This window comes from Cynoglossus semilaevis, chromosome 20 (genome assembly GCF_000523025.1).
Source record: "Cynoglossus semilaevis isolate Cse_v1.0 chromosome 20, Cse_v1.0, whole genome shotgun sequence".
Classification (NCBI taxonomy): Eukaryota; Metazoa; Chordata; class Actinopteri; order Pleuronectiformes; family Cynoglossidae; genus Cynoglossus; species Cynoglossus semilaevis.
In genome coordinates this window covers 12,498,498-12,511,265 of record NC_024326.1, presented here as the reverse complement: position 1 = coordinate 12,511,265, position 12,768 = coordinate 12,498,498, and the positions used below count along the sequence as shown (strand labels likewise).

General features: G+C 44.7%; 1 protein-coding gene across 6 annotated transcripts in view; it reads right to left on the bottom strand.

Annotated features, from left to right (window-relative positions):
* astn1 (astrotactin 1) overlaps positions 1-12,768 on the bottom strand; it is a 173,484-nt gene that overhangs the window by 126,144 nt on the left and 34,572 nt on the right. For 5 of the 6 annotated variants that reach the window (XR_001761688.2, XM_008334830.3, XM_008334832.3 and 2 more), the window contains exon 2: positions 984-1,165. Coding sequence is in view for 5 of the 6 variants with exons in the window: in XM_008334830.3 (XP_008333052.1) it covers positions 984-1,165 (182 nt within the window). In the remaining variant the exon portion in view is untranslated. Of the gene's footprint in view, positions 1-983; positions 1,166-6,029; positions 6,343-12,768 lie in introns of those variants that run through there. The other variant, XM_008334835.2, reaches the window with a different exon arrangement.

Here is a 12,768-nt window from a genome sequence, read left to right as displayed (position 1 = left end):
TTTGCTAATTCAAGTCCTGCGTATGTCTCATTATTTCCTGATTTCCAGGTCTTCAGCTGGACGACATTTACCAGCCGTAGATGAGACGCCACGTTGAGCAGGTGCAGCTGCAGGCGCAGAGGTGGAGAGCTGACTAATCATTTGAATATGCGAGATGAATTATGCTTTCAAGGTCTGCACATACACGTCATTCATCACGGCCTAATGTAATGTCTTTAAGCTAGGAAGGGCCGCGGGCAGTGGGTGTGGCCTATCTACCATCTCAAACATATGTATTTATTCAGGCAGGAGGAGGAGGAGGAGGAAGCTGTGTCCAGGCGTTCATTTCTTACTCTGCCAACATCAGATAAGGTTAGATACTGTGCAGGCATGCAAAAAAATAAAAGGTTAGATACTGTGCAGGCATGCAAATAAATAAATAAATATAAATATACAAAATGAAAATTGTATTCCACTCAGAGACACTGCGGTAACGGATGCATTTTACATTTTTGTTTTATATTTTAAGTCAAATCCCAGTTCAACAATGTGATATTTTAACATTGATTAATAACGGAGCAGCTGGCAACTAATGAATCATGATTAATCCTGGATTCATTTCATTTTTTCCCCCATATATTTCTTAAACAGAAAGACGTCTAACAGCAGGTAGATGGATGTTTCACCGCTGTTCTTATTTGTGACTAATCCAAATGGTGGAGTTATTAATATGGAAGAACGAGTCGGTGGTTGATTTCGTTCATTACGGTGCTTTTTAAACAATGTTACTCAGTCCACAGTCCTTCACAGTCAGTTAGTCAGAGCTAAATCCCCCACGTGGTAGTTTAAGCTTCAGCTTCTCAGGTGAAACAAAACCGTCTTCTCTCGGTGTGTGTAAAAGTGTGTGACACTGTACTAGTAAACATAAGACACATACAGTGCACCCTAGATTTTAATTCTGATTAATAAAAAAAAAAAATCATGTCTATTTTTTTTTTCCTCACCATGACTGAGATGTGCAGGATGCGCAGCTCCTCCTTTGCCGAGTCTTTGGCGGGGTCTTCGGTGGGTTCAGGGAGACTCAGGCTGCCGTCCTGGTGATGGATGTGGAAGAGCAGAGTTCCGTTCTCCAGCCACTGCTGCTTCCAGCGTACAAGAGGGATGTCCTCGGAGTTGCCGGAGATCTCTGCCAGATAGAGAGGACAAAGACGCTGCTAAATAAACCCATCTCTGTTGCCGTGCCACACGTTTCCCACTGAACTCAGCTTCCATTATGACAAAGGCACATTGAAAACTGAACAATTTGTCACCGGGGAGACGTGTCGGTGTCGGTGTGTAGGTGAAAGTTAAATAAGTAAAAGTTTGGACCTAAATTCTGGTGATATTCTGAAACTAAACCATTATTTACACTTGGAAAGTTACAAACCATCAACAAAGAGTTTGTTTTTGGACATGAATATATGGACTGGTGAACAACAAAGAGTTTGTTTTTGGACATGAACATATGGACTGGTGAACTGTCCATCATGTCGGCCCCCCTCTCCTCCCCCCACCCTGGGACTGACTCCAGCAGCCTCCAGTGACCCACAGAAGGACTAAGTAGAACACGATGATGACAGCGTACGATGACAACAGTACGGATCGTTAACGACAACAAACAATTAGACGGAATCCAGCAGTAGAAGAATTACACACCGTCGACCTGGAAAAGAAACGCTGTCTTTTAAAGACATGGATGTAAAAGCAACTCAAAATGAAAACAACTGCAGTACACACACAGAGTACACACACAGAGTACACACACCCACAGAGTACATACTCTGAGAAAACCAAGAGCCATTTAGCAGATATTATGCATTTAATTGGCTCGTGAAAATGATATTCTCAATAAAATGTATTTCACTCATTGCTCATCAGACTCTTTGCGATCTGTAAACACTCTTTACGGTTTCTGTTGCCGTTCGCAGGGACCATTAATCCCTTTCCCAGCTCTAATTAGAAATCTGCACATCACATCCACTTTAGTGCCACCATTTAAACGACTTCAGACGCTGCATATTTGGGCTCTTTTTATGGATTCCTTTAAACAGCCGCCCTGTAAATGACTGCGATGCTAATTGCTAGCCTGACCCGGCGCCGTATACAAATCCACGACTGGAAACTTTAGCTCCGTGAGGCGTGCGGCGATGCAGATGTCACGGTGGGAAAATGATTAACAACAGGTGTGAAGCACGACGGCAGCACGGAATGATCCTGGAATATGGAAGATTCCAGGATTTCTGAGGAAGGAGGTAAAAAATGAATTCATTATGTGTAAGGTTTTATATCCCAGATTATGATGTTAGCACCGTGTTAGCTTAGCCACAGAGATACCGATGCACAGTGCGGTCTGACTTAGAGTGAAAACTGAGTTAAGCTGCACGGTAGAAACGGAACATGATCACATGATCGGCTCCAACAGGAACTCCTATGCTAGCCTGTTAATGGTTAAAGGATTATTTCCAGAAAAAATGTCAGAATCCTGAGCTGCAGTCCCAGTGGGCAGCCACACAGAGGCGCCGTCTCTAATCTCAGTCATCTGAGGGACGTCATGTCAATCACCAATTCAGTCACGATGTCTACTGATGTTGGCACTCAGCTGATGTTTATAACCATAATGGGCTGCATTAATGTTTCCACACACGCTGCACACAAAAGAGACCGCACACACCTGAGACAGGGTGCAGTACAGCAGCTCTGACAGAGGGCGCGCTCTGCTCATTACTGCCACAGCACATTCATATGCAGCGCAGCCTATTTACATACCCAACCACATGATGCATTCATTGTGTGACAAAGTCAGGTGTGTGTGCGTGTGTGTGTGTTATTACACTGACAGTAACTGATGCCCCCCCGCCTCCGTGAAGACTCAGGTTCTTTTGCCCATTAATAAGATTTAAGAGCCCCGACTGGTGGTAACCTAGATGTAAATAATGTTGGGGGGGGGTGACAAGGTACTGCAGTTTTTAAAAACTGCTACTTTGCCGTGAGAGTGGGATTAACGAGAGTGTCAACCTGAGAGAGAGAGGTAGAGATAAACAGAGAGAGAGAGAGAGGGACTCAGGGAGGAAACAGAAAGAGAAAAGGAAGAGGAAGATGAAGACGAAGCGATGAAGAGTGTGGTCACTCAGGACAAAAAGACAAAAGGAAAGTGGCCGTCCTCCAACAACAGAGTGGATCACAGTAATCTGATTAAACCACTCTGGGAGCACGGCTCCTCCCAACACTCACGCCGCGCAGCATTTTCTTTCAAGTATTTTCAGTTTATTTCTAATTAAATCGACGTAGCATTAGTCTCATGCATTTTAAAATCTTTAATCAGACGCCTGAACAAATGAAAACAGAACCACCTCCCCCCACCCCCCAAGGACCAGGCGCAGGGCCGCAACAATGTAATCGATTACAGGGAATTACCAGGATGTAGCCGTCACGGGTACGCCTCCACGAGACGGCTAATTGTACTTAGTGTGGAAATGTAAACACATCTGCTCATCCAACCACGACAGACGGAGAATGAAGGGGCTGGACGTTAGACTGAAACCACTAAGAAAAAAATAATCGACAGACGGAGAATGAAGGGGCTGGACTTTAGACTGAAACCACTAAGAAAAAGAAAAACTGACAGAAGATGAATGTGAACGGAGGGAAACAAGCGGAGAATTCCGTTGGACCAGATGAGGTTCAGGTGGAGCAGAAACACAGTCATGAAGTTCAGGGATGACAGACATGAGGGTGAACAAATGAAACATACTGTAGTTTTACACCTGGAGTATGAGGTGGGGGGGGCAAATGATGCTGCAGTAAAACATGCAGAAATATAAAGGCAGATGTCCGATCCATCCATCCATCCATCCATCCATCACCTCAGGCCCGTGTTCTAGTTTCTGTGTACTCAGTATTAGCTGTGTTTGGGATTTCACCGCTCAATTTTCTTGGTAAATAAAACCCCAGCTTTACTAAAGTACATCAGCTTTAAAAGGACTTTTTTTTCCTGTCTTCAGCATCAATGTTTTGCAAATGTGGAATTCTAATGGATTTAGACGAGGAAGAATCTGGTGGCTCCAGAATTCTTTTTTTTTTTCTTTGGGGGAAGCAAATTTCCAAGGTCAGTGTCAGGACTGATTCCTGCATATATAAATATATAAGTCATTACTGTTGCAGTTGTGCACTCATACTCCACATGAACTGGTGTGTTGGATTTGTGACTAATCCCTCCCAGTATCCTGTGCAGGAAATGTCCTGTCGTAACCTGGGAAAATCCACCAGTATCAGAGCGCGATGTCCTTGTCAGCTGCAGGGACGAGACCACGGCAGGAATGATGAACGCCAGAAAAAAAGAATACATCACAAAAGCTGTTCTTAGGGAAAAAAAAAAAGAAAAAAAAACAGCTCCAAAGTGCATGTAAATTCATAATGTGAATCAAGCACTTAACAATGACCTGAAGTGCAGAGCGGTGGTAACAGCGAAGTGGCGTCAGGCGTCTGTGAACACTGAGAGAGAGAGAGGCCAGACCAGGACCAGACTCTGAATAAAGCGTTTCTCACAGACCTAAAGTTGACAGCTCCGAGACGCTTCCCATTCATTCAGGCAGATTCCGATACCATCTGGTCGGGACCACACGACACTCTGTCCAAATTCAGTTTCTAGAAGCTTTTAGAGAGTCGGATCAAAACGCTGCCAACGAAGCTTTTACACAACACTGAATAATCGCTGCTCCTTCATTAAACATTCCCAAATTTCAGTTTTATTTTATAATACAATAATGACAAAACTGTAATCAATTACTGAAGAAGCTTTTGTGTCCACTTTAATTATTCTGACATTTGGGAACACATTTTAGTTGTTTGTTTTTTTATTATTATTATTTAGTCTGAGTCTGAACAGCAGCTAAAGCCTCTTTCAGTGGTCGAAGGTATTTTATCTGGTGGTAAAACATTACTCAACCGAGCAAAGAAAGCAGTTTCTCCAGTCTGGCAGGACGGTGGTCAGGGTCACGGCGCTCTGTGCTGTGAATTCTAATCCGGTTCAATATATCTCTCGGCGCTTTTATTCTCGTCAGACTGGCCTCATATATCGCTGAAAATGTCAATATGTGTATGTGAGTATGTGAGTAGTGTACAGCCGCTGTCATCGTCCCCGCAGCCTCCACATCACACTGATGCTTATGACTGTTGTTTTAGGAACGTCTCCCGTGGAAAAACACGTCGGCGTCCGTCCGTCCGTCAAACATCGAACCAATATTAGCATGACACGCACCGGGAATGTCAAACGTCTTTGAGTCTCCACAGTCGTGCTGTCTGTGTGCAGACGTCCAGACCTCAGAGAGGAGGAGGTTTTTTTCATTACAGTTATTAGAACCACACGGACGTTCAGTTCAACAGAACGTTCTGTTCTGTTCGTGGTAAAGACCACGCCCTGACCCTGGGGGCCAATAGGAACATTTCGACACAAAGATGCTAACCTTAAACGCTAAAATACAGGTAATTTTCCAGTCAGTCGATGTAACTCAACCCTGTGCTAAATATCCACCGACTCGTTGTACGTTTTATATCGTTGTCGCTGCTGTAGTCCGACAATAACAATGAAAAAATAAAACTATATGAAAGTATGATCATTTAGAAACACTGGTTTTGTCCCAGGTTGAACGATGGTGACGCACAGACTTCCCTGTGAGTTGTACGGTGGAAAAAAAACAAAAAAGCTTTTAGAACAACACAACACAGCTGAGGCTAACGGCTAACGAACCCGAGTGACAAATTCTAATTCAACATTAAGGAGCGGCAGCGTCTTCTGTTCATGATGATGGTTTGATGAGGCGTCACGTTGACCAACAAAGAGCGCAGTTTAAGGCAGATCAGGAGTTAAACTCCACCCTGGAATAAATGCTGTTTTCCAAGACATTTCTACCTGATGGGAACAGGAGGAGAGAACACATACGGCCGCAGAACAATGTTTGAACTGGGATTTGACAGGAACAGAGGCGTGTGTGTGTGCGTGTGTGTGTGTGTACCAGTGTGTATGCAGACTGATAAGCTGATGGTATTCTGCCTCCGTCCTGACCTTCTGCTGCCGCTCCTCTCTGAAGCATCGCTTCTTGTTAGAAAAGTTGAGATAGCTGGAGGCGAGGGGAACATGAAAATCAAAGGTACGATGGGAAGATTGGGGGAGAACTGACATCAGCCGCCACGTGACCACAGAGGGAGAGACAGGAATAGAAGCAGCACGCAGTCCTGAGTCGGGTTTTTGATATGTAATCTAATATAGATTCAAACCTCAGGATACAAACCCACCACTGCTGCTGCTGTACAACACACTCACACACACACTCACACACACACACTCAGGTTTTTGGGTTACCTGATCATATAACGTTCTCCAGCCCCGGGGTCTGAAACCTGTAACTATGAGCCACATCACATGATGAACCTGAGAAGATTCAGGACGGAGTCATGACATCGACCAGTTTTATAAATAGATACGACGTAAAAACTGGGGTTCAAAGTTTTCAAAGTGACGTTTAAAATACTTCTACTTTTACTATTAGTATCTGTACGTATTTTTTAGGGGGCACTGTCTTCAGAGTGAGGGCAGAAACCTCACTGCTGGACACTCAACCACTCCCTCCCTGTGAGACAAATCACCATACTACTAGTGAGGGCAGAAACCTCACTGCTGGACAAATGACCATACTACTAACCTGTCACACACACACATCACCTCCTCCTGCTGAGAACACACACTCAGGACCCAGGACCACACAGATGTTGACTGGAAATAAAAGTGATAAATAGTGTAGAAATTGAACTGAAGGTGTCAAATGGAACTTCAGACTCAAACTGAAAAACTGAATGTATTAAGTGTTAGCCGTTCCAGCGCGGTCCCGGCCGACCTGCCGTGGTGTGGACACAGCCGTCCCACAGGAGCTTAGCGCAGTGGTTTTTTCCGCCGGCCGTAGGAGGTGTTTTCCAGCCCGACCTTGAGGTCCGCTGTTAGCTGTGCACCAGGGCAGAATGTGTGTGAATTCTGCCGCTGCCAATCACCAGGGCAGAATGTGTGTGAATTCTGCGGCTGCCAATCACAGCACAGCAGTCCCAGGTCGCAGGTGGAGTGTGGGGCTGTGTACAAGATGGCTGATAGATGCTAGGACCTGATTGGCTCTGTTCAAACAGCACAGCATCAACAGAAATCAGACGACAGCCCAGGCACGTTGGCCCCGAGTTTAAACCTGGTCTCAGGAAAAAAGATGAAACTTTTAATATGAATATTACAACAGTAAGAATCATAAAGACCTGAGAAAACAGTTTGTCACTGAAGGTGTGATGATCCAATCTGGCGACCCCTGAAGGGAGCGAGGACGATAACCGTCAGAGGAAATATCAACCTGTTCCAGCAGAGTTCATTAACAAAGAGCCACAAACATCAACACTGGATTAGAAATCCACTGAAATGGAGGAGATGTTCACTGATATCCAGCCTCAAACCACAACGTCTGCGATCAATTCAGTCACTAAATGTGCTGTTTGCTAGAAATGATAGAAATAAAGCCCAACCCAGCGAGGAGGGGGGGGGGAAACAACACTAGGAGGGGCAGTTAAACCGCAGCACGTCAGGCTAATGACAACAGATGGAGAAAAAGGCCCATTGATTTGTCTCATAACGAGGTGGAAAGGCATTCCTCAGTGAGACCTTCTGCTGACAGGAATACCAGGCTGTTTAAACAGAGCCAGGATGATGCATTATGGAGGAATTGTGTAGTACTGCCGCGTGTGTGTGTGTGTGTACTTCCCTATGTATTTGACAAAATCCTGCAGGTTGAATTTCTCAGTCCACTGAGCCACAATGTGTCCCTGCATTTTAGTACGAAGCAAATTGTGTAAAAGTAAAAAAAAACCCACAGCTCTGAGCCTCAGTTAGACGAGAGCTAAAAAAACCCACACGGCACGTCCATGGATCAAAAACCAACGGAAGGTTTGGAAAAAAAAAAGAAAAGAAAAGACTCAAACACGTCAGCGTTCTACGTCTGAAATCGTGGCTCCGTCGTTTACTTTTGACCCCGACGTTGTTGACGCACAGCTGAGCACACGCTGGCTCAGAGTTTTGTTTTTACTTGTTATTCTGGGATGGTCAGCTGCCAGCTGTGTGTTGACCTTCATGACCTTCATGACAACCATCGTCCACATACATGTGCTGTGGTACCAGTTCTGGACCATCGTTAATCTGTCAAACCTCAAACAAACCTTACGTCAGGATGTTTTGTAATAATATCAGGGTTTTTTTAAATGCATTTCTATTGTAGAGTTAATGGTAGTTAAGGTTTCACTCACGATCCCATGAACTCCAGATCCAAATACACTGACAGACAAAAGTATTTGTTTAAAACTTTAAGAATTTGTAACTAATTAATTAAACAAATTCTAACTGTTACTGCGTCTGGTCTGGTTGCCGTTCTTTACAGTTCAGTTTGTGTGACTTTCGTGCAGTCAGTGTCTGTATAATACGTGTCCAAAGATGTCGTCCTTTGTCCTCACTCTGGTAAACAGTCTACACACAACAGTGTTTGTGAACGGTGGCTGACCGGCTGTGGCTGCTGGTGCTTCTGCTGTTACTGCTTCTTTTACTGGCTTCGTCTGCTGCTGTTTGTTGCTCCTGCTCTTGTTGCTGCTGCGGCTGCTGCTGCTGCTGCTGCTGGGAGAAAAGTTGTGGCCGCCGTGGCAAACTCCTGACATGCCTGCTCCTTATCTGGGGCACACAGGAGGCAGAACAATAAACTTATCACCGTCCAGCTACTTGGCGGGCTGCAGCCGCAACCCACTGAGCAACTACATTGATCACACACACTGGCAAAAAAAAAAAAAAACCCAATCTGGGGAGAGTGAGCCTTTGAGAGTGAAGATTAAAGCTGTGGAGAGAGAAAAGAGGTTCTGGCAGGTAGAATAAAAAAAAAAAGAACAGCGTTGAACTGCTGCCGGGGAAAAAAAAAAAACATTGTGAAAGAAGTTCAGTAACTTTGCCGGGACCCTAACACCGAGCATGTCAAGCAGCTTCCAGGGTTTTGATTTAAGCTTTTGCACAAGGCTTTTCTGTTCCATCCTTTTCCTTTGTTGGTGAATCGGTTACAGAGTTCTACGAGGATACATGAAGCTCTCAGTAGGATCCTGCAGTGGGTCAGACGAGGGGGGGTGGGGTGGGGGGGGTCTCTATCTGAGGCAGGAGCCCTAACTGAAACAACGCTGGTTCTCAGTCTATTTGCTGGCTGCTGAGGCGGCGACAAAAATGAGGTGTCATAGTGAAAATGAAGAGGCTGCGTCTCATCCAGCCGCTCTTTCAGGCATGGAATGTGATCTTGGGTGGAGAATAACAACGCAGCCGGGCCGCCTTAATACCCAGACACACGCATTACACTCTGGCACACTTACTGATATTAGATATTTCACGCCCACTGTAGCCGTTCAGCCGTTCTGTATGAAACATCAGGAGGCGGTGACTGATTTCTGCACACATTAGATCCTCCACCAATCACCTGATGATAGAACTGCTGATTTGAATGCCGTGTTACAGATGATAGAACTGCTGATTTGAATGCCGCGTTACACCGGTGCCTTCTCTACCATCTGACCCACTGTGTCTGCAGTGAGTTTTTTTTTTTACTCATTTCTCATCACGCCACTCTGCCTCTGTCCTGAAGAAGAGGAGCGATCATCACGTCAAACTGAAGAACTACAGCTTCCTCCCCACAATCTGGAAATTTAGAGCAAATTGAAGGTGATTTTCAATAACGGTGCTGACAGGTGGAAACAGCCAGATCAGAGTCATTGTGTCCGTCTAATGGACCGCCGTCAGAGACGGAGACGGAAAGACAAAAGGAGCGGGGAGGAATCCGACGTCCGCTGCATTCCAAGTGGCTCGGTGCTCGGCTAACGCTGTCTGCCCGAGGAGCATCTTTAAACGTACGGATGTAAAGGCTTCGCGGTGCTCGTGTAAAATGAGTCCTGGGAGAACGGTCTGGTTTGCATTTCAAGTGAGATGGAATGTTCCAGGTTCAGGCCCAGTGAGTGGAGCAGATCAACATCCAGAGACAGACGTGTTTCATACTGAACCTAAGCCACTAAATATTTTCACACCAGGCCAAACATGGAGACTAAAGCCGGCCACAACTTTTGTGCAACTTCTGCTCTTCGTGCAGTTGCTAATCCAAGTGAAATCTGTTACTAAATACGTTAGCGCTCATCCCTGCACTTACAGTCATCTGCACTCCCATTCACATTCAGCGTGGACCCACCATGTCCGATCATATTAGGCAAACATTTAAATCACACACAAAGCTGCAATCTGTGACAAATTGCTACAAGCCTTTTATTTGGCACGCTCCTCGTTTGGCATTGGTGAGACGCACTGTGGCAACAAAAGCCGGCGCAATATTTTCTTCACCAGCAGATAACACACAATGTGTCAAAGTCACACGTGCACAGGACTTGGAAAGAAAAAAAAAAAAAACATGCCGTCAGTGTCATAGCATTGGCCGAACGTGAAAACGCGACGGCTGTGTTGACTTCATCTTACGAAAAATAAAAGTCTGCAGCAAAAATGTTGTTGTTGTTGTTGTTGTTGTTGTTGTTTGTTGTTTAATACATTTTTGAGACCTGTGTGAGTCGACGGGAGGCTGCTCTCGGAGATGATGCCATAACTGCTCTTGCATCAAGCCTCGCTAAACACTTCAAAACTCAGCGTCGAGCAGAGACGGTGTCAAGTGTTTGAGTGGAGCAAATACATTTCCCACCTGGAACATCAGGCCACACACTGAGGAGAATAAAGGATTCAGATCACAACACGGGATTGTCAGATGTTTCATTTTCTCAAATCCATAAACCATTTCCACTGGACTGTGAGGCCCAGCCCTCCTCCTCCTCCTCCTCTTCATCCTCCTCCTCATCCTCCATCTCCTCCACTACAATACCACCACCACAATCGCACTCACTGATGCAAAAACACCAGGTGATTGACACGGACGACGGAACGAGACGAGTGCAAACACCTGCACAAGTCTGCCCTCGGACTCACAATGAGACTTATTAGATTTTCTTCTTTCTCCTCCTCTCGCTCGCCCTGCCAGGCTCCAGTCCACGGCTCAGGCTAATCTTAGCGTCTTTAACCTTTGACCTTCTGGTAAACTCCTGAGCAGAGAGGTACGTGACAAAGAGACAGTGGTTCACAGACTGAACAGAACCTGATGCCAAATATAAACTTTGCAACATTCATTTGGCTTTTAGCATGATGTTGATGTAAACGCAGCATTTACTAAAAAAAAAAAAAAAAAAAACTCACTTCTTTAAAAACTACATCTAACAAAAGGAATACGTCAACGCAAACAAGTGCTTGTTGAAATGAATTAGATTAAAATATATGTAAACCAAAACAATGTAGAAAACATTTACGTTTCCTGTTTACTTTCCAACCATGAAGAGGTTCAAATACATTTCTTTCTCTGTCCCTCAAAGGAGATCTGACCTTCACAGATGAAGGTCACCAGAGAACAAAGGACTGTTCATCATCGGTGACAAAGTAAAGCAGAGCGGTGACTCCAGGCTGCTCCCTCTATACACTGGCTAATGTGAATACAAATACACAACCACACTCAGCATGCAAGGGCAAAGCTGCCTGTAAATATAGGTTGACAAAGTTGTTTTGTTATGCTAATGCTCCTCTGTTACAGCACACTGTGTTCATAACATGAGCTGCTGATGAATTAGGCGGGAAACTAAAGTGTGTTCCTCTGGAAATTAATCTTTGTAGAAAATGTCTCTGTCCGCTCCATTCTCCGGTGCTACATTCATGTTCCGACTAATATTACGGTTCACCATCTATTATGGGCGTGTGTATACACTGAGCTGCCAGTAGGAGCGCTGCTCTTTAATCTTTCTATATCACCTGGAGGAAGTGAAGAACTCTGGGATGAACACCACATCTGTAATCTTTCTATATCACCTGGAGGAAGTAAACACCACATCTGGGGAAAAAATAATCAAAAAGTCACCTAAATTTCTGAATTCACAGATTCCACAAAGATTCAAAATGGTTTGAGGGAGATCAGCTGCTTCAGTTTCTATTGTTTTCTGAAGATTATTCCAAGGCCTGTGTGATGATATTTATGCAACAGTTAAGAACAGAATGTCCTCTATCTAACACATATCTATCCATCTTAAATATAAAGACAGTTTGTATCAAACCTGCTAACCTCCACGACCAGGCCTCCCTCTGAGCTCCACTCACTGATGACATTAGTATTCCACTCGGCCAAAGTGAAGGTGCTACAGTGCAGGGCACGACACTCTCTGAGAAGCCGAGGTGATGTTAATCACTATGGGAGCAAACTGATTTCCCAGTTCGGAGGTTGTTTTTAATTAACAAAAAAAAAAAAAATATATATATATATCAAGATGACACTGCATGGGAGTACATTTATATCAGAGTCGTCAGGTCTGTCCTCACCAGCTCTACAGACATCAGAGAATTTTCTAGATCCTATATTCTACATCCAGGAACCAAGCTGAAAGTCTGGGAACAACAAAACCAGGCTCTCTCTCTCTCTCTCTCCTGTTGAACAAAGAGAAGCTAATCTTAAATGATGTTAATGGAAGTCAATGATGACGATGAGGAACCGGTTCTAATGGACTACAGCAATTAGCCTAATATTTACTGGCTGTGACACTGGGGAGCCACGAGCTTGAGCCCGACTTCTCACTCTCTCTGTT